Raw genomic sequence first — 21,620 nt, forward strand, 5'->3', positions numbered from 1 at the left:
GAGTTCACACTGGGAAGAAGCGGCTCAGGCTTTCTCTCTGAAATCACATCTTCTCATTCTGAAGAAAGACCATTTAACTGTGATCAGTGCGGTAAACTGTTTCATTGGGCTTCAGTCCTGAAGAAACACCTGAAGATTCACACAAAGGAGAAGATTCATCCTTAATATTACAGCAGAAAAGACACAGCGGTGTGTGTTTCAGTGCATGAAGGCCTTTACTACAGAAGATGAACTGAAAGAGCACCAGAAAATTCACACTGGAGAAGAAGGCCATAACACTTTTAAGAGAGATGTGAATCTGATATTAATTTTTAACTTGTTCTTCATTGTTTTTCATCAGAACATCTAGTTTCTCTTACACTTCTACTCTTCCATATAAACGCAAGATATACTTCATGTATCTTTGAAACTGGACACTTTTCTTCTCTTCTTCTCTTGAGATGCTTTGGCTCTTGTAAGTCAGTAAAGAGAGAGATCTGTCTCATTCACTTTTACTTAATGTTTGTATTTGCTATGTAATGATTGATTAAACTCTTTACTCATTTTATCAGCATCTCATTGTTATTGTCCATTTTCTTATTTTCTGCTGATTCTGCTTGAATTAGTTATTTTAGTGCTTAAAGTCATGAAGTATCCTGATATGATTGCTTTTTGAGCTTTCCATGTATTCATTTTCTCAATAGAGTTTTGAAATGCCTAATAAATGATATTTCACATGACTGACATTGATTGAGATTGCTGTCTGTCTACAATACATTATTAACAGTTTCATATCCAGTATCATATATACATTTCATAGAGTTTGTTCTAGTCAGTTTGAAGTTCATTCACACCATGAGGCTTCATGAAGTCAGAACAATCACTATGAACTTTAAACAACACCAGCCCCGGCTCCAGCTTTGAGATGTAGGGTGGGCCAAGTGAAACTCCTATTTTTAACATTATAGTATTTTTACCCGTAACAATACTTTATTTTATAACAAAAGAGGAGGGTCTTGATATTTGCAGGGCTCAACACAAATGAGCTTTTCTACAGGTTCATTCTGGTTCTGATTTTTACTTGCCCTGCAATAATCTTCACTGGCCCATCACAAAAAAAACTAATATTATAAGTAGTTTAATAAATATAAAGACAAGTAAACAGTGCAAGTAAAAAGAACAAAGATCAGGTCTGGGGCCCCTGGGCTTGAGTTTATGTTCGGGCCCTACATATGCTGTGAATGACCTTAATTAGAACATCATTATAGAGTAGCACAACATACACAACAATTAAAATATAACCTATCTGAGGTTCCTAGAACAATTAATATGCAACATGCCAAGCCAAGTCAAAGTTTAGAGGTCATATTAAATAGTAATTAAAATATATAGTAAGGTAATCTTATTACACTGTTGAAGATGTAATTAGTAGCTTTTCGTAGAATAAAGTAAAAGTTGCGTGAATACAGTCTTCTCTAGAAGAATTTTTATTTCAGTGTTTTTTCTTTAGTAAGGAAATTATTCTGACTATTTTGGGCTTCACTTGAAAAAGTTCCTTTCACCTTTAGTAACTGGAGTCACTTCAGTTCTAAAATAATAATAATAATGGAAGGCTACTAGTAAAGCTGAATCTGCGTGGCCCTGGTTGGCTGCGGGGGTGTCCCGTACGCGCGTGGCCGCGTGCTTTGGAGGCCGATGACGTCACCGCTCGCTCGCGCCGTCTCTTCCCTCATTGAGAGTTTCAGTGTCGAGTCTTCTGAGGAGAGGAGAGCAGTTCACGGTATTTCTCATATTTACACAACCATCACACACACTTTATTCAGTTTGATTAAGCGACAGGCTCATTTCTGTGTTGTTTTCATCGATCACAGCGATACTTGTGCGTCTTTTCTGGCGTCTTCCTTCTGAAATAAACATTTAGTGCAGCAGCAGCGAGCATGAGGAGAATATGTGTTGAGTTCATTCAGACCTGAGCGATTTTGTGTTCGTTTGTGTGATTGTCTCGATGTTTGGAGTGAGAACTGTTACTGAATGTCAAGTTAAAGTTTGAGATCTGTGAGGGGAATCGATCTCAAGTGTTTCTGTTGCCGTTTTCATGTTTACCTTTATTTATTATTGTCGACATTTATCTTTGGCAGATTACATTTACTTATTAAAAATGATGTAGACCCTTTATATTGCCCCTGTATGAGTAATGAACGTGGGAACTATCAAATCTATACATGCATGGGAATATGAATATTAATTAAATTTGACACAGGAAACATTACATTTTCTTTATTTTTTAGAGTTTTATGACTATTGTCAGTTTCTGTAGGGTAAGTGTACCCTTTAAGCCCACTTTCAACTCTGAAGTCAAATAAAAAAAAGAGAAAATAATGTTTTATGCTGCTTATTATTTTAATCAATCCAGTGATTTGCTACTTCCCTGACATTTTTTATTGCATACCAATCACATTTGGCAATGTTGAGTTAGCCCCACCCATGTGCATGCTGTCTCACGGGACCTCACTCAAAGTCACCCCAAAACTTTGGTGTTTCGGGACCCTTCAGAAATCAACACATTTCTGCAATTTTCAGCCATTTACATTGATATTATGTCAAATAAGAGATAAATGTTTTGTTTTTTGCGTATGAACAAATAGTATTTGATCATTTTATATCATTTTCCTTTAAATGGAAAGATGAGTTTTATTAGCTTGTGTTCAAAGCTCATCTCTAGGTCAAACCATTAGCCTTACAGGAAGATAGACTGCCAAAGAATTAAAGGAGAACTCCGGTCAATTTTAACATTGAGCTCATTTTTTTGTACATTTGGAGTGCTGTCAATACAGAGAACAACGACAAAAATCGGTGTTGCCTACACTTGTTATCCTCTTTTTAAAATTTGCACCCTGTTGACTTCAATGGGGCACGTTTTAAACCTGCTTTTAGCCTCTTAACATCCTTGATGTGTCATTACAAGTGCACAGCCAATGTGAGTGATTCCTTCAGAGTGAACACGGGTCAATCTGACTGCAGTAGATGTGAAAGATATGAATAAAAATTGTGTTTATTCAGCCAGCGCTCATACCTGTATTTACATCCTGTTTTCAATCGAAGTCCAAAGTAATCGATTGTCGAGTTCACGCGCGTGATCATAGGTACTAAACCTATGCGTGTGAACTCGACAATCGATTACTATGGACTTCGACCGAAAACAGGATGTAAATACAGGTATGAGCGCTGGCTGAATCATTATCATTTTTATTCATATCTTTTTATTCATATCTAACACACAAATGAGATAGAGCCCGTTTTGTCCTAAAGTCCTTTATGTATAACCAGACCAGAGTTTCCGCTAGAAAAAAATGGTGCTGGTCAAAGTGACCGGCAGAGGTTTTGTTTTCCGGACATTTTGAAGATATGCCGGTCAAATATCGCCTCTTAATTAGTCAAGTTGAGGAAAACTGGAGGAAGGCTATGTAACTTAAAAAATGACATAATCAGGCCGAACGCAACATGTTTATTAGCCTAACTTTCAAATAAAAAAACGGAAAAAAAACATGAACGTCCGATTGGCGTCAATCAACGCCAATTGTTTTTTATGGTTTCACATTCATAGTTTAACAAACCAATCCCCCTTCCCCACATAACATTTCTGAAGCCTATTGTTTTTACTCAAGCGAACTTCCCAGTGTCTCTCCACAACTTGCAATGCGCATAAGCCGCGTAACCTTATTCTCCGCAAGGCTGCTTCGCCTTGATCCGATTCTGCAGCGAGAACCCCCTCTCTGCAGGAACACTCGAGACCCATTTTCTACTATGGTTTTGTACGTTTCTTCATTTGGATCTATTTGCGATCCATTCCATTCTAAACAAACAACGCAGTTTATATGCTTCGTCCTTGTTTCATTATTCATTAAGATAATAATTAATAAATGCGCGCATAGTTATCAGTGAACTTGATAAATGTTGCAGATATGTTTTGCTATGCATGCGCAAACAAATGCCTTTCAACTTATGTGTGCAAAATTCCGAATAAAATGAATGTGCAGCAATTTGTACAAATAGAGAGTCTACGTATGTCTACTATACGTGTTGTAGCCATTAAATAAGCTAATTTAGTTTAATATTTGTTAAAATATTATAATGTTATTTTTTTTATTTATGTTGATTATGAAAAGTGAACCGCACGAGTAATATAGGATGCGCAATATCGAGAGACATGGAGCGGGTCAGACATGATTTTGACCACTTAATTAAGTTTGGTTTTGTAGAATGACTTTTTTGAAGTGAATTTCATTTTGTATAAATTGTATCTTAATTTTAATAATTTTTTTATCAACCAATTGCCTGTATTTAATAAATAAGCAGCAAAATATAGCAGACGATAGGCCTAATCATGCAGGCGCCCGCGCGGTCACTTGCATTGCTCGTGAACGGGAGCGCATCTCATCCTAATTTAACGAAACTCAGCGTAGGCCTCACAGACATGAAATATATCTTAAGAAAGCTTTAAATGTCTTTTTAACAATTTAAAACGAAAAGAAATAGGCTACTCTCTGATTATGTAATCCATGATGTGCATTTCTCTCTAGGCGCGTTCACTAAGGAGATGGCGATCATCAACTTCATCTTTACAGCTGTTGTTGCTGTTAAAAAACAAAAAATAATAGGCCTATAATTTTATTAAACAATAAATTAAATTAAATTGTAATTGTATTAAAAAAGCAACAAAAAAAAATCCTGTTTAAGTTTTTTTTTTTTTTTATCTAGCCTACGCATTAAATTCAGGTAGGCTACTGATTTGCTGCCCTCAGTGCCCAGAAAAGTGCTGAAACGGAGATGAAGGGGAACCCGTTTTTATTTATTTATTTATTTTTTGGCTTATTTTAACTGGCCCATCCAGTTTTCTGGAGGCTAGGGTTGGGCGATGTCCCCTAAATTGGCAGTTGACGATGTTTACAGTAAAACATCGCGATGGACGATGAGGGGGGCGGGCGTGGCATCACGATGGTGGCTCTCCATCGTGATGTCGGTCAGCCATCACGATGGACGATGATATCGTCCATCGGCACAACCCTACTGGAGGCCCACCTACAATCAAAATCCTGGCGCCGCTAGTGCTTCGCAGCGGTCTGATATCAAGAAATAACAGACCGCATTCCACATTGGAATTCAACCAAGCCATGTAATAATGTTTAATAACTTTCAAACGGTAGAGCCTGTTCCTTTATAACATAGCCAAAGGTCGGTGTATTTTTGCTTTATACATTTTAGGCTTATTCTCAAATTCAGATTGTGTTAGGGGGGCGGGATTATTAGCCAATTTTAATCTGACAATTTGACCGGAGAGATTTAATTTTGTCGGACATTTCATTTTTTTTTCGGCCAATGTCCGGCAATTACCGGACAACGGAAACCCTGAACCAGACATAATTCAGGAGTCAAGCTGAGTTAAGGCTTGAGATTCTGTGCATGGAGAGGGACCATACATTCTGCACAGTCCTGAGCCCCTGGGACTGTCCGGCTCCGAGATACCGCCACTTCCTATCCAACTTTGTCCAGGCAAAACTGGGGTCCCGAGTTGGGGCTCTGGACTCTGGGCATGGAGGGGTCACCCAGTGGGCCCCCTATGCTGAGTTATTGAGCCCTAACTCGGCTTTCTTCCCAAGATATGGTCACTTCCTGTGGAACTTTGATAGGGCATAACTCCAGAGTCAAGCCAACCTAAGGCTGCATATACCCGGTGTGGGGGGCCCACTAGGAGACCCCCCGAAACCCTGGCCACAACTCGGCTTCCTTCCCGAGATACACCCGGTTAAACTTCCACATTTGACCAGGCATAACTCGGGAGCCAAGCCGGCTTAAGGCTCAAGACTCCCTGTGTGGGGGGCCCGCTTTGGAGATCCCCCTAAGCCCAGAGCCCCAACTCGGCTTGGCTCCCAAGATACACCCGGTCTAACTTCCAGCTTGACTCCAGCTACAACTTCAGTCAAGCCGACTTAAGGCTCCAGACCACCGGCCACTAACACCAACCCATCCCACCCTGGGCTGTAATCAAACATTAGCAAAAAATTGTTTTTTTATTACTTCCCTGTCACTAAATAAATATATTGATGTTTTACTTATTTAAAATCAATATTTTTTTTATATTTTGTGAATCAAAGATGATGTGGGCTTAATTGGAACACATGCAGGCTTAAATGGTGCCAAAGTACCAATTGAGCCCATCCCAGACTTCTGACTTTATTCCTAAATTATCTTAATTTTTTATTCTAAAATGTACATCAACTAATTAATATAATTTCAAATGAGAGATTAATCTTGCATTTTAACAAATAATTTTTCTTATAAACGATGTCAATATCTATGAAAAAAACCTAGACTTAGATTTTGGTGGGCTTAATGGGTACACTTACCCTACATATGAATATGTAACATGTTAATGATGGAATTACTTTATTGCAATTAATAGTTATTATAAAGTCAAACTATATTTAGATTCACATATTATGTGTTGTTGTTTGCCTGAAGAGGTTCATAAAGAGAGGTTATTTAATTATTTTGTTTTATTATTGATGATCTATGTTATATTGTGAGATATCTTTCAATGGAGCAGTTTTACAGGCTTTTATCATGTATCCTGACTCAAATAATGTGTTTCTAACAGAAAACACTCAGAATAAAGTGAGATAATCTGCTGATGATCCTGAATGGCCTTTTGAATGATTCCTGTTTTCACCTCATTTATTATGCTGATGTCTTCAGATCTCCCTTAAATTGTCACTTAAAGATCATTTCATTGGTGTCAGCAGACTGAGGGGATTTGTTGGCTACTATATGTAGCTTTAAGAAATTCTAGTATGGTCTCCGCATATAAGAGGGATTTCTTTGTTCTGTAAGAAGGAACTAGCAACATCTGTTCTTCATTATGTGGACCTCTATGTTCGGATGGGGGAATGGTCTCCTGTTCTCTCTATTATGAATAGTGGTCGACCGATATTGGTTTTTTGATTGCCGATGCCGATATCTTGGAGAGCAGGGTGGCCGATGGCTAGGGTTGGGTATTGGTTGGGTTTTATCCGATACCAGTACCTACTCTGTATTTTTCAAACGGTTCCGGTGCTTAAACGGTTCTTAAACCGGTACTTAAGAAAACGAAACTGCACACACTTTATCAAAAAAATTATATCTGTGTGTGTTTTCTGAAAAAGATTTTCTGATTAAATTAAAAATTGTGCTGATGTAGCCGAAAACACTTAAGTTAAGATAAAAATGTTGTCTTCTAATATTATTTATATATATTATATATATATATATATATTATATATCAATTATATTACATATTATATATTATAGACTTTTACAAAACAGAGAAATATCTGACACTGAGCAGAAATATTTAACACAAAGTATAGGCCTAGCCTCATATAAATATACTTGATATACTTCATACTTGATATGCAAGATTTGCAGTTGGCATTAAAATACTAGACTTACCCGAAGAGGAACACTGCAGCTGAACTTGAACTTTAGTCAAGAGTGTCAGAGGTTTTGGGTTCTAATCCGCATGCATAGTTTTTTTAAACCGATAATGCTCATCAGTGGTTGTATATCAAGCAGGGACACTTTGTGTGCATTATATGTTGTGATTTCACCAGAACTAATAGATATGAGGCGCCGTCTAGGGCTTAAATCGAACTTCATTCACGCACACATAAAACGCTTGCATACACATATACTAAGTAGTCACACATACATGTATACTGCTGAATGCTCCAACTATATGAAATGCACAACGTCACATCTAAAGTCGCTCACGCACACACACACACACAAACCGCGCACATACTCATCTGAGACGCGAGCACACACACACACAAACTCGCGCACATGCTCATCTGAGACGCGAGCACACACACACACACACACAAACTCGCGCACATACTCATCTGAGACGCGAGCACGCACACACAAACTCTCCAAGCACATACTCTTATATAGACGGCGCCTCATAAATAGATCGATCTCTGCAACGTATTGAAGCGCGCGTCCGAGTGCGGTGTGCGCGAGCCACAAGAGAAAAGAATTTTCAGCGCTAGATCGTCTCTTATTTAACAAACGAACGAAATGAATGCTCTGCTGGTTAACTGGAGATGTTTTGTTATTGGATCATTCGAGCCGCGAGATGTTTTATAGGGGGCGGTGAAAAAAGTCAGGCACCGAAATCAGGCACCGAAAGTTTCGTTCTTATTCGGTCTGCTTACTACCGTTTACGTTGGAACCGGTTCCTTATTGGAACCGGGTTTCGGTACCCAACCCTACCGATGGCCGATATAAAGCCGATATTTTATATATATATATATATATATATATATATATATATATATATATATATATTTTTTTTTTTTTTATCAATATTTAATATTTAAATTATAAAACACATTTTTTAAATAAACATGCTTTTATACTTTAGATGGCAATTTCTTAAATTTGCAATCCTATTACAGTATTTTTCACAAAGTAATTGTTTAGAAATATATGAATATGTGAATAAAAATAAAGTAAACACTGTAACAGGGCACTCAGTAATCTGGTAATTTCGTGCTGGTAATCATATTTTTTTCAAATAAAGACAAGGTAACGCTAATTTTACACACAGCACAGTGAAAACGATATGAATATGACACAGTTGGCAACTGGTTATATATCAGCATATTTTAAAATGAAGGATTTAAAGTTTTTCGATCGCGTCTCCTGAAGCTGATCTTCTGTTCGCATTCATTCACTTCGCTGGGACCGACCGTCACTCGCAGACAGTAATGCACACTTCACAAGATATCACAGTCGGATTCAATTAAATCTGCAAGGTTTGTGAAATTAAATGTTTATTAGATATTCAGAGATTTGTTGAAATGACGTAGATGGACATTTGCTGAATGTTGACGGCAAATGAGAAAGTATTTTAGCCTGATTGTTTGCCTTTTCTGTTACAAATAATATAAAAGCAAATGCTTTACTTTACTTACTTCACATACCATTTACTTTCTTTGTTTACCAGTTCTGTCTAACAAAGTATTAGATATGACTGACAGAGATCGTAAATTAATGAAGACGGAGAATGTGAGTGAGCGCTGTTTGATCTGACATCATCTGAGGAGCTGCCGTTGCCGGCCGTTCTCTTCTGGCGCTGGTGTTCTCGCCCGTCAAAATAAAAGTCCCGCTTCCAACACATCGGCCCATCAGAAAAACTTATCGGCCAATGCCGATATTTAAAAATGCCAAATCAGGGCTCTAGAGTGCGACCAATTTGGTCGCACATGCGACCAAATTTTGTAAGGGTGCGACTAAAATTTTTCCTAGGTCACACCGGTGCACCTAACGTCCTCGCATCCGCTGCCTCTCCACGAACTAAGTGTTTGTTCTCCTTTGACGGAACTCACACACTCATGGGAACTCACACTCTTCTCTCACGCTTAATGAGTGATGACGGAGGACAGAATTAAACATTCAAACGTAGCCTGGTTACACTTAAGGTCTGTGATATTAGTCTGATTTTATTTTAGATTTCGGCTTCCAAAGATTATAAAAAATTATATATTGAGGTAAAACCATTAAAAACTATAGCCGCATTCTATCTAGTGCAACTTCTTCCCTTCGCAGCATTACACTGTAATTTCTCCCTAAAACTCAAACCTAACGACAGAATCAGCACGATCGGTGATTGTTGTAAAATGCAGTCTAGCTACTGTTGCTAACTTGCGAGACGCGTTAAATAATTAAAAGAGCTATTAAAAGCACAAAATCTGCGCAAGAGATGTTGTTCGCAAGGCGGCACGCGCTCCGAAACCGAAACCGAGACAAGCAAATTATAGCCTACTTTGGGTTTAATGTGCGTGTCTAAACGATCAAATGTACACAAACGTATGTCAAAATGACCGGCTTGGAGATTCACTAAAAACAGTTTATGTCTTAAATGGACGTAGTTATCGAAATAGTTGGGAGAATATGATGCATCAGACGTAGCAGATCTGCACTCGGTCTTAAAGGGGCCGCAGTCTAGTAAACATGCGGACGATTGCGCCATTACTGCGAATCAAACAACAAGAGAAAAATCACTACAAAGCTCTTGAAAGAATAACTTCAGCTTTATTAAGCATTAATCTATTTATGAAAAATTATGCAGTGTTATTTTACATTTGATTACTATATATATATAAAAACAAAAAGAACCGATAAGAATACAGTTAAAGTACCGGATCGATAAGCAGTATCGGTAAGAGTAGGAATACCGTTAAAACCCTACTCCCCGGTCAATGCTCCGACAACAGCCCAGACATGGAGCTACTTCAGCCACCATTCTCCCCAGTCCCTGGTAAGATGCCAAGCCCTGGTCTTTCGTCGGAGATGGCATCCGACTCAGAGACCTAGGTAGAGCCTATACCGCGCCTGAGCTAGAGACTCAAAATAGTTAGTTTGGCAGCTCAGTGAAGCACTTTACATTTTTTTATTTTATTTTTATTTTTTTTATTTACCTACACCTTATTCTTGTTTAAAATCATTGACATAATATGAATGTATATAGAGCGTGATAAAAAGGTGACCTTGAAATTGTGGCGTTAAAGGTGACGCGAGCCGAGAAAAATTTTCGGTGCACCCAAATTTTGTGCTGGTGCACCTAAATAAAAAAGTTAGGCGCACCAGTGCAACCAAGGCAAAAAGTTAGTCTGGAGCCCTGCAAATATCGGCCGATATATCGGCCTTGGCGATATATCGGTCGACCACTAATTATGAACACAGTATAAGGGTCCTCCAGGCTACAAATGTACATGTGGTAGGATAGCTAGAAACTGACCATATATATGGCCTTGTTATTCGATGTTTCTTATTCATGTATGATGTAAGGTATACACTATCTTATTGGTTAACTCGCTGTAACTCCCCTCATATTCTTGCTATATCTTCTGAGACAAAGATGCTAATTAACTTGAGAGATACCTTTTCTCCCTCAGCACTGAGTTTGGCATTGTTCATTCAATCTAACAGTAGCCTATGTTTATTTCTGTTTATGCTTTCAACTGTTGTTCTTACCATTATTTATATCTGGAAGAATATACATTATTATATCCTGATGTCCATGAGCATAAAAACAAACTCAGTAACTTATATATTTTTGATTTTGTCAGAGCAACTCACACAACAATCATATCATCAGTGAAGCTCCTCCCACTGGAATCACATCTTCAGTGAAGCTCCTCCCACTGTAATTCATCATCAGTGAAGCTCCTCCCATGACAATCACATCATCAATGAAGCTCCTCCCACTACAATCACATCATCAGTGAAGCTCCTCCCACTAAAAAATGCATCATCAGTGAAGCTCCTCCTACTGCAATTCTCCAATAAATGCTGTAAATTCCCATCAGCTACAAGTGAAGACGAGCATCAGAAATCTACAAAGACTGAGTTTAGTGAGAACATGAGTGATCCAGAACCCTGCAGAATGAAACACACTGAAGATCCTGAAGAACAAAGAGGTTGGTGTTTATTCTTCATTCATTCATGATGCTGAAGAACATTCATGTTAGAAACATTCAAGCACTTCATCACATTTAGATAAACAGTTCAACTATGACATGGCTGCAAAAGTTTATTTTTTAACAGATGGTCATTAAAGGAAGTTTTTTTTTGTGCGTATTTTACAAACATGTATAACAAATAATCATTCCAAAATATACACATTTACAATCTACTCTATTTTACTGCTAACATTTGTGTTCTTTCTCGCAGTGAAATTCACTTGATCTTGTGTTTCTTGTGTCCCACTTTCACTTGCATGTGAAGTCAACGGAAGGAGACGTTTAGTGTGAACGGCCCTTAATTAAAACGTTAATAGACAAAAATAAAATACATAAATTATTGTATTATTTTATTGCAGTTGACTGTTACATCTGGGATAATTTTAATCTTCATTCACATATTTCTCTCTTTGAACTATTTTGATTGTTTAGAAAATTGTACAATGAGTTTTTCTTTCATGTCAGACCCGATGGAAGAGAGCGAGGAGAGTGAAGAACTGAGTGAAGTGGAAGAGGAGAGTGAAGAACCAAGTGAAGTGAAGGAGGAGAGTGAAGAACTGAGTGAAGTGAAGGAGGAGAGTGAAGAACTGAGTGAAGTGAAGGAGGAGAGTGAAGAACTGAGTAAAGTGAAGGAGGAGAGAGAAGAACTGATAGAAGTGAAGGAGGAGAGTGAAGAACTGAGTGAAGTGAAGGAGGAGAGTGAAGAACTGAGTGAAGTGAAGGAGGAGACTGAAGAACTGAGTGAAGTGGATGAGGAACATCATGTCCAGCCTGGAGAAAAATCTTCGAGTCGCTCAAAGACTAAAAAGACATTTTTAAAGAAAAGAAGAGCCAATAAATCTTTCACCTGCACTCAGTGCGGAAAGAGTTTCACAACCAAACATAATCTTGAGCGTCACATGAAAATTCACACCGGAGTGAAGCCGTTCTCATGTGATCAGTGCCCCAAGAGTTTCAGTCGGTCATCTTCCCCTAATGCTCACTTGAGGATCCACACTGGAGAGAAGCCGTTCTCGTGTGATCAATGTGGCAAAACATTTTTTAGTCCATCAAACCTGAAGACACACCTGACAGTTCATAATAAGGAGAAGCTGCATTCATGTTCTGTGTGTGGAAAGAGTTTTTCACTGCTGCAAAATTTACATATACATGAGAAAACTCACACTGGTGTGAGAGAGTACATGTGCTTTGAGTGTGAGAAGACTTTCACTACAGCGGCCAATTTAAAACTGCATCAGAGAATTCACACTGGAGAAAAACCTTACAAGTGTTCACACTGTGACAAGAGATTCAATCGATCATCATCTCTGAAAACACATGAGAGGATCCACACTGGAGAAAAACCTTACAAGTGTTCACACTGTGACAAGAGATTCAGTGAGTCATCATCTCTGAAAACACATGAGAGGATCCACACTGGAGAAAAACCTTACAAGTGTTCACACTGTGACAAGAGATTCAGTCTGTCAGCACATCTGAGATCACATGAGAGGATCCACACTGGAGAAAAACCTTACAAGTGCTCACACTGTGGTAAGAGATTTAGTGTGTCATCATCTCTGAAGACACATGAGAGGATCCACACTGGAGAAAAACCTTACAAGTGTTCACACTGTGACAAGAGATTCAGTCAGTCATCATCTCTGAAAACACATGAGATGATTCACACTGGAGAAAAACCTTACAAGTGTTCACACTGTGACAAGAGATTCAGTCGGTCATCACATCTGAAATCACATGAGAGGATCCACACTGGAAAAAAACCTTACAAGTGTTCACACTGTGAAAAGAGATTCAGTGACTCATCAAATCTGAGATCACATGAGAGGATCCACACTGGAGAGAAGTCGCACTCGTGTGATCAGTGCGGAAAGAGTTTCTCTATTAAAACTCACCTGAAGCGACACATGAAGATCCATGCAGTGGAGAAACCACATCAACACAGTGTGAGATCACGGTGAGTAGTTTATCTTTATGTGCTGAGCAACAAAATCTGGAATCTTGAAGTTAGTTTGGTTTGTGTGCTTTTCCTGCAGCAGCTTCACCATTAAAGCAACACTAAGGAAGATTTTTTACCTTAAAATAATGTTTCCAAAATCATTTCAGTGGTTCATCAAGTCGTAACAGGGTGAAAGGCACTTATGCCTCTGCTTTGTGGTCCTTTATCTGCTATAACCACACATGTAAGATTGCCAGATCGGGTCGTGTTTCTGTAGTCCTAATGAGACAATTCTGCTTCCAACCTGTAGGGCGACCGCAGGGGAAAAGTTCCATAGTGTTACTTTAAGGGTTAGACTTTATTTTTCATGTGCATTTAGTCCATAGAAATTGTATTTACTGTTATAAATTGACACGTTTGGTAGATGTTTTCACACAGTGACCCTCATTTACAAAACAAGCGTACTACAGAAAATTGGGCGCACGGTTTCCATGCAAAAATTGGCATTTATTTATCAATATGGACGTGAGCAGTGGCTATGTTTAAATCTCACATCAGGTCTGAGATTGTGTTATCGTTATGAGAACACCAGGCATGAGATTTACACTGAACAAAATTATAAACGCAACACTTTTGTTTTTGCCCCCATTTTTCATGAGCTGAAAGATCTATCAAAAACGATCCAAGACTTGCATTTTAAAAGGCCACTCTAAAATGTGCAGTTTTACTGGTCCGGGGGGTCCGAAAACCAGTCAGTATCTGTAAGCACCATTTTCCTCACGAAGTGCAACACAGCTCTTTCGCATAGAGTTGATCAGGTTGTTGATTGTGGCCTGTGGAATGTTGGTCCGGTCAATGGTCAATGGGTGACGTGACCGGTGAGTATGCTGGCCATGCAAGAACTGGGATGCTTTCATCTTCCAGGAATTTTGTGCAGATCCTTGCAACATGGGGCTGTGCATTATCATGCTGCGACACAGTATCTCTGTGCATCAATAAAATGCACCTGTGTTCGTTGTCCATAACATACCCCTGCCCATACCATAACCCCACCGTCACCATGGGCCACTCGATCCACAATGTTGACATCAGCAAACTGCTCACCCACACGACTCCATACACGCTGTCTGCCATCTGCCCTGTACAGTGAAAACAATGACTACGTTTACATGCAGCCAATATCCGGGTTATGGTCGGGTTAGGGTCACTATTTGGGTTTCTGAAACATTCGGAATAACCCGTTTACATGCGTGAGCAGAGAGAGTTACTCCTGTATACATGGAATTTGCAATATCCCGATGTAAATGGCGATGCACGGTTAGCGTCTGGACGTACGGACTTCTTTAAGACACAATATGCGTCATTTCCGATTCTTTTTCCTGTATCCAAAGACAACAACAGCAGCAGCAGTACGCGGATAATGAATAGTTCGGGGCAGATAGCGATCGCCTTTGTTTGCGCTTTCCTCCTCGCTCCAAAAGTGTGGTGCTGTGCTGCGTCTCGCCATGTTTACCTCTACTTCTTGTTTACTTCCGGTATACTGCACGCGGGTTTCTGTATGCGCCGTCCCTACTCAAAAGACCAAGATTCCTTGCGAATAGAACATAAGCAGAACACAAATCACTGTTCCTTTTGATGGGGATATGCCGATACGCGTTTACATGACCAAATATTCGGGTTAGAAAAGGGGTACCCCAGGGGTCATATCCGGGTTTTTAAAAACCGGGATATGAGCATATCCGGGTTTTTGCCGGTGTTTACATGGCCGTGCGCGACTGGGTTATTGCTAATATCCCGGTTTTGAACGGGTTATTGGCTGCATGTAAACGTAGTCAGTGACTACTGTAAACGCGTATCGGCATATCCCCATCAAAAGGGACATTGATTTGTGTTCTGCGCATGTTCTATTCGCAAGGAATCTTGGTCTTTTGAGTAGGGACGGCGCATACAAAAACCCGCGTGCAGTATACCGGAAGTAAACAAGAAGTAGAGGTAAACATGGCGAGACGCAGCACAGCACCACACTTTTGGAGCGAGGAGGAAAGCGCAAACAAAGGCGATCGCTATCTGCCCCGAACTATTCATTATCCGCGTGCTGCTGCTGTTGTTGTTGTCTTTGGATACAGGAAAAATAATCGGAAATGACGCATATTGCGTCTTAAGGAAGTCCGTACGTCCAGACGCTAACCGCGCGTCGCCGTTTACATCGGGATATTGTAAATTCCATGTATACAGGAGTAACTCTCTCTGCTCACGCATGTAAACGCGTTATTCCGAATGTTTCAGAAACCCAAATAGTGACCCTAACCCGACCATAACCCGGATATTGGCTGCATGTAAACGTAGTTATTGTTACACATGGTCTGCGGTTGTGAGGCCGGTTGGATGTACTGCCAATTTCTCTGAAACGCCTTTGGAGACGGCTTACGGTAGAGAAATGAACATTCAATTCACTGGCAACAGCTCTGGTGGACATTCCTGCAGTCAGCATGCCAATTGCACGCTCCCTCAAAACTTGCGACATCTGTGGCATTGTGCTGTGTGATAAAACCGCACATTTTAGAGTGGCCTTGTATTGTGGCCAGCCCTAAGGCACACCTGTGCAATAATCATGCCGTCTAATCAGCATCTTGATATGCCACACCTGTGAGGTGAATGGATTATCTCGGCAAAGGAGAAATGCTCACTAACACGGATTTAGACAGATTTGTGAACAATATTTGAGAGAAATAGGCCTTTTGTGTACATCTTAGATCTTTGAGTTCAGCTCATGAAAAATCGGGGCAAACACAAACGTGTTGCGTTTATAATTTTGTTCAGTGTAAATGAAGATTGCCACATTTATCAATGTACGATCAGTTGTACAATGTATGTACAATTAGTTGTTTCAGCCCTGGTTAGTTTGTTTGTTTTGATCATTAAATACTATTTAAAAAAAAAAAAAAACATCATTATACCAAAGAACAAAAAGTTTGGTGTTTAGGTTGGAGAATATTTCAACTAGTTTATTTGCCCTTCAAATAAATGTGCTGACCAGTAAGATATAAACTTTGTCAGATGCCCAGGGCTGCTGCAGATACACATTTGAGAGCATTTGGTGGCACTAGTGAAACCAGCATTAAAGATTGGAATTACTTTTAATGAAACATTAGCATTTCATGAACACTTTGAATTACTTAAGTCATGATTAGCAAGATAATTGTGTAAAAGAGTCCATTGAAAGTAACTTTTGCCATGTGAGACATTTACATTTATGCCCCTGGCAGATGCTTTTACGCGCTCTATTGTACAGGCGTGAATTTGCCTTACTTTTAGTCCAACACTATGCAAAAATATGAGAATTTGTTGACAGGTGGCCCTTTTACAACAAACGTCAAACAAATAAGCTTAGAGGCCTGTCACGGAGTGACGGAAAGGCAGGGCGGAACCTTTTTTTTAGGGTGGGACACCGGGCCGGTTCTGGTTTTACATGCCATGGCCGATCGCGGGGTAATGAAGGAAGAAACGAGTGTCAGCTGCGAAAGATGAGGGAGGCGATCAGCGATTGAGACACGTGTCTTAATAATGGATATAAAAATGCATTTTGCCGTGAGGAAAAGGGGGCAGGAGGAGGAAGGACACGTGAGGCACGCAGCAGGTGAGAGAGAGAGAGGCTGAGGCCGAGGCGGAAGCCGCGGAGGGAGGCCGCGGGAGAGAGAGAGAGAGAGAGAGAGAGAGAGAGAGAGAGAGAGAGAGAGAGAGAGAGAGAGAGAGAGAGAGAGAGAGAGAGAGAGAGAGAGAAGACTTCGGCTGGATTGCGGGTGTAAGCCTTGGTTGCACCGGGAGTCTGTTGAATTGCAGTTTTATTGTGGAAATGAGCACGAGTGAAACCTTATTGTGTGTTGGTGAATATACGAGTGTGGGAATTGTGTTTCTGCTGTTCACTCGCAGTCACAGCTGTTCATTCCTCTCCCCGCCTGAGTCCAGTGAAGAACCTGCTAAAGCTGTGAGTTATACGTACCCTCCATTCTCTGTCTGAGTCTAGTGAAGAGCCTGCTAAAGCTGTGAGTTATACGTATTCTCCACTCTCTGTTGAAGTCCAGTGAAGAGCCTGCTAAAGCTGTGAGTTATACATACCCTCCACTAGGGCTGCACGATTAATCGGAAAAAAAAAATCACAATCTCGATTCAAACATAAATGCGATCTCATTTCTTAATGATGGCGATTCACTTCCGTGTATTTCCCTGCATTCAGATCATGCTGTATTCACGCGTTATTGATCACACTCACACAATAACAAAATAGGGTGTATGATAATAATAATATTCAAGCTGTACCGGCAAAACTGCGTGTTCAGTGTTCACGCTTGTCACGAGTCACCACAGCAATCCACTAACCACTTATGTTTCTGTGGTGAATTGTAACCTACAGCTCCTGCACTGGGATTCAAGCAGCTGCAGCTTGTTTAAGGTAATGGCGAAAACCATATTAGAACAGCAGCGGAAATGTAAAAGTAGGCTATATAAACTTGAATATATCCTGTTATTGAAACGGGTGCTTTGCTGTCCTTTTACTTACACTAATTTTATGTCCTATAATATAAATGTCGTATTTTTGACGATCCGCGCATATTTCAGTTGACGATTGTTTAACAAACATGAATGAATGAGAAAGAAAAGAGCAGGATGTGCTTTATATTGAAAATAAATATTAAAAGCTCGATAAGTCGCGAAAGAGAACTGAATTATACTGACAGGATGCTGTGCGAGCACTACGAGCGCAACGCGGACAAGCAGTCTTTGTCTCCGGTTGCGCGCCTTAACGGTCGGCCAAATAAACAGAGAAATATTTCGAAATTCCAAGTCGAGTATTCCCGTAAACACAGCAGATGTAAGTACTATGTACATTCTGTGCCAAATAGAGCAAAAAGCACAGGTTCTATTTAGTTATTTTTATTTAGTAGGCCTACATAAAGCTTTAAAATCATTCACTTAAGGGGTCTAAAATAAAGAAAGGAAACCATTTTTGTTACTCTTGCACTTTATTATACTGAATTTTTTTATTTTATTTTATTTTACTTGAGTGCAATAAATTTTGGTTGAAAAAATGAGAATCGTGTAAGAGAATCGTGATCTCAATTCCCATGGAGAAAAATCGTGATTCACATTTTAGCAAGAATCGTGCAGCCCTACCCTCCACTCTCTGTCTGAGTTCAGTGAAGAACCTGCTAAAGCTGTGAGTTATACGTATCCTCCACTCTCTGTCTGAGTGCAGTGAAGAGCCTGCTAAAGCTGTGAGTTATACGTACACTCCATTATCTGTCTGAGTCCAGTGAAGAGCCTGCTAAAGCTGTGAGTTATATGTACCCTCCACTCTCTGTCTGAGTCCAGTGAAGAACCTGCTAAAGCTGTGAGCTATACATACCCTCCATTATCTGTCTGAGTCCAGTGAAGAGCCTGCTAAAGCTGTGAGTTACACCTACCCTCCATTCTCTGTCCAGTGAAGAACCTGCTCCCCGAAAAAGAGAATGCTGAAGAGACTTTAGACTGTTTTTATTATTTAATAAAGAACATTTATTTTTAATTCTGTGTCTGCCTCCTTCGTGTCCTCGGTCAGCTCCTCAGGGGCGGTACGCAAGCGAGGGGTGGGCAGCCCGCTGGCGCTCGCCCCAGCCTGTGACAGGCCAATCAGCTTGTGTCGTGTAGGAAACTATGTGATTTCTTACAGATCATATATCAAGCCTGCGTCATCTAGAGTTTCATGACTAAACTAGTGATGTATAACACAAATCATCTTCATGACATTAAAATAGATCATAATCGTGCTCAGCAGTTGTTGACCAGATATGATGGGATTAAAATGACTATTATACTCAGTGATCTTGACTTTGAGCTTCACTTTTCATTTCACGTTTGTCTCTCATTTTAATTCTCACGATTTAATGTTTCTTTTAGACGGGATGGACGTGAACAAGAAAGGAAAAACAGAAGCCAATAAATCTGTCTCTTGCCCTCAGTGTAAAAAACACTTCACATGTAAATCAAGTCTGAAGATTCACATGAGAGTTTACACTGGGAAGAAGCGGCTCAGGCAATCACATCTTCTCATTCTGAAGAAAGACCATTTAACTGTGATCAGTGCGGTAAACGGTTTCATTGGGCTTCAGTCCTGAAAAAATACCAACATGACGATTCACACAAAGAAGAAGATTAATTCGTAATATTACAGCAGAAAAGACACAGCGGTGTGTGTTTCAGTGCTGGAAGTCTGTTACTACAGATGATGAACTGAAAGAGCACCAGAAAATTAACACTGGAAAACACTTCAGTTTTCAGTTCAAAATTTTAGTTCTGAAAGCCATGAAATATTGTTTGCTTTTTGAAATATTGTTTGCTTTTTGAGCTTTCCATGTTTTAATTTTGTCAATAGAGCTTTTAAATGCCTAATGTAGTGAACAGCAGACATGGTGGCACCAGAGGTCCATACTTCACAACAGGAGTCTCTTTGTCTTACTGTGATTAAGAAGACAGAAGGATGTGATAGGACCCTCAAAGACAACTAAAGGACTATGGTAATCAGGACTGACGTTGATCGCTATTCTAATCACCGGTTGCCCATTGTTCATGGGTTTTCACCTCAACTCCATTCCTGAGACCAAGGTGTGAACGACCATGGACTGCCCAGGGCCCCCAAACTGGCTAGAACACGGTAGGAACAAAGAACCCTGAGAAAAAGACTAAAAGACTTTTTGTTTAGAACCACAAAAAGGGACAGGAAACTGTAAGGAACATGTCCTACATATCTCCTTATTCTTTCAGAGAACTGTGCACTCACAGTGGAAACTGCACCTGGAATAACAGCCAATGTAATCTCACCCACAGTAATGGACATCTGGGTGATACCTCAACCAATTTACATCAAGTTTGGACTCTACAAGTTCAGAACGCTGCCGCAATGACTTTGACAAAGGTTTGGTAAGGAAATAAAGCATTTCCAAGGTTCTAACGACACTGTTTCATTTAACTGTGTATTTTGGGACAAATCCACAAGCTCCACAGGGTGGAAAGGTGGGACGTGATGGGTGGACACTTGCAATGCAATGACCCAATCACACCACTATAGTAGTAGAGTTTCTGACCTAAAGAGGGAAGGAACAACAACACAACCAAGGTTATACTCTTGCAAGTAAACCTTCACCGGCATGGACCTTCAAGCAGCTCAACCTCTTCTGTTGAGGACTTCAGCATTCAACACCTGAGCTTCATGACTCTTGCCTTTGTAACCTCTAGCCTGCAAAGGATCCTGCGGATCGACCACCTCCTGACCTACAGTTCTCCGGATTACACAAGGACCAGCACCGAACCTCCAGCACTCAGTGCGGCTCTGCAACTGGTGGAAAGGGATCCAGTTTACCCCCACTGCGAATGGAAAGACACCAGTGGAAGACTTAGCCCATTGCTGGACTAATCACCCGACCACGTGGAAAATAAATATAAGCTAACCAAACCTCTTCCCAAAGGCCTGGGCATTAGGTTGTTGCTATATTTACATTTACGCATTTGGCAGACGCTTTTTTCCATACATTGGATTTACATTTACATGGGAAATCAAACCCATGACCTTGGCATTGCAAGCGCCAACACTCTACTGTTTGAGCTACAGGATAGCTTGTTGCTATATTAGAATTTTTTTTTGTAGAGACTGTATCTAGAAAGACTTCAATTTCTTCATCCAATCCATTGCTTAACCTTCATTGTGAACATCCATTTGTATAGTTTGTAGTTTTTTGTTTGATTGATAAAATTTTCTTAGTAGTATTTAGTAAGTGTGATATTTTACTCTTGTATATCTCTGTGCTAATAAATTCATCTTTATTGCAAATTGTGTCATTCTTGTGTTGATAATCAGAGGCTCTACAAGCTCGCCAGAATCTCACTAGATCCTTCAGATTGATCAGATGATGAACTTCCTATAATTTATATAATTCTAATAATAATCAAAAAAATATATATATAATTCTTTCAACAATCTTCCATGATTGTTCTTTATTGTCAAGGTGAAATTCCTTGGCTGGTGCCCCGTAATATAGGAAGGATGTGACCAAAAACTCAATATTAATATTTAAGACAATAAATCACTACACTAATAAATTATATTT

The 21,620-nt window shown here is 39.8% G+C and overlaps 4 protein-coding genes across 4 annotated transcripts in view; all 4 read left to right on the top strand.

Moving 5' to 3' along the window:
* LOC309492503 (uncharacterized protein) overlaps positions 1–21,620 on the top strand; it is a 148,378-nt gene that overhangs the window by 76,741 nt on the left and 50,017 nt on the right. The gene's annotated exons all lie outside the window — the stretch shown is intronic.
* LOC309478867 (uncharacterized protein) overlaps positions 1–21,620 on the top strand; it is a gene marked incomplete at its 5' end in the record, with an annotated part of 82,805 nt that overhangs the window by 32,884 nt on the left and 28,301 nt on the right. The gene's annotated exons all lie outside the window — the stretch shown is intronic.
* Positions 1,582–21,620, top strand: part of LOC309492236 (uncharacterized protein) — a 162,782-nt gene continuing 142,743 nt past the window's right edge. The window contains exon 1 of the mRNA XM_082161112.1: positions 1,582–1,759. The gene's annotated coding sequence lies outside the window, so the exon portion shown is untranslated. The remainder of the gene's footprint in view (positions 1,760–21,620) is intronic.
* LOC309508278 (uncharacterized protein) lies at positions 12,443–19,098 on the top strand (the record flags this gene model as incomplete). The annotated part of the gene is made up of 3 exons (XM_082182811.1): positions 12,443–13,500; positions 17,413–17,583; positions 18,679–19,098. 2 exons carry the CDS (start codon positions 12,443–12,445, stop codon positions 17,498–17,500), a joined length of 1,146 nt encoding a protein of 381 aa, XP_082038937.1. The 3' UTR covers positions 17,501–17,583; positions 18,679–19,098.

This window comes from Leuciscus leuciscus (genome assembly GCF_965113295.1).
Source record: "Leuciscus leuciscus genome assembly, chromosome: 1".
NCBI classification, from domain to species: domain Eukaryota; kingdom Metazoa; phylum Chordata; class Actinopteri; order Cypriniformes; family Leuciscidae; genus Leuciscus; species Leuciscus leuciscus.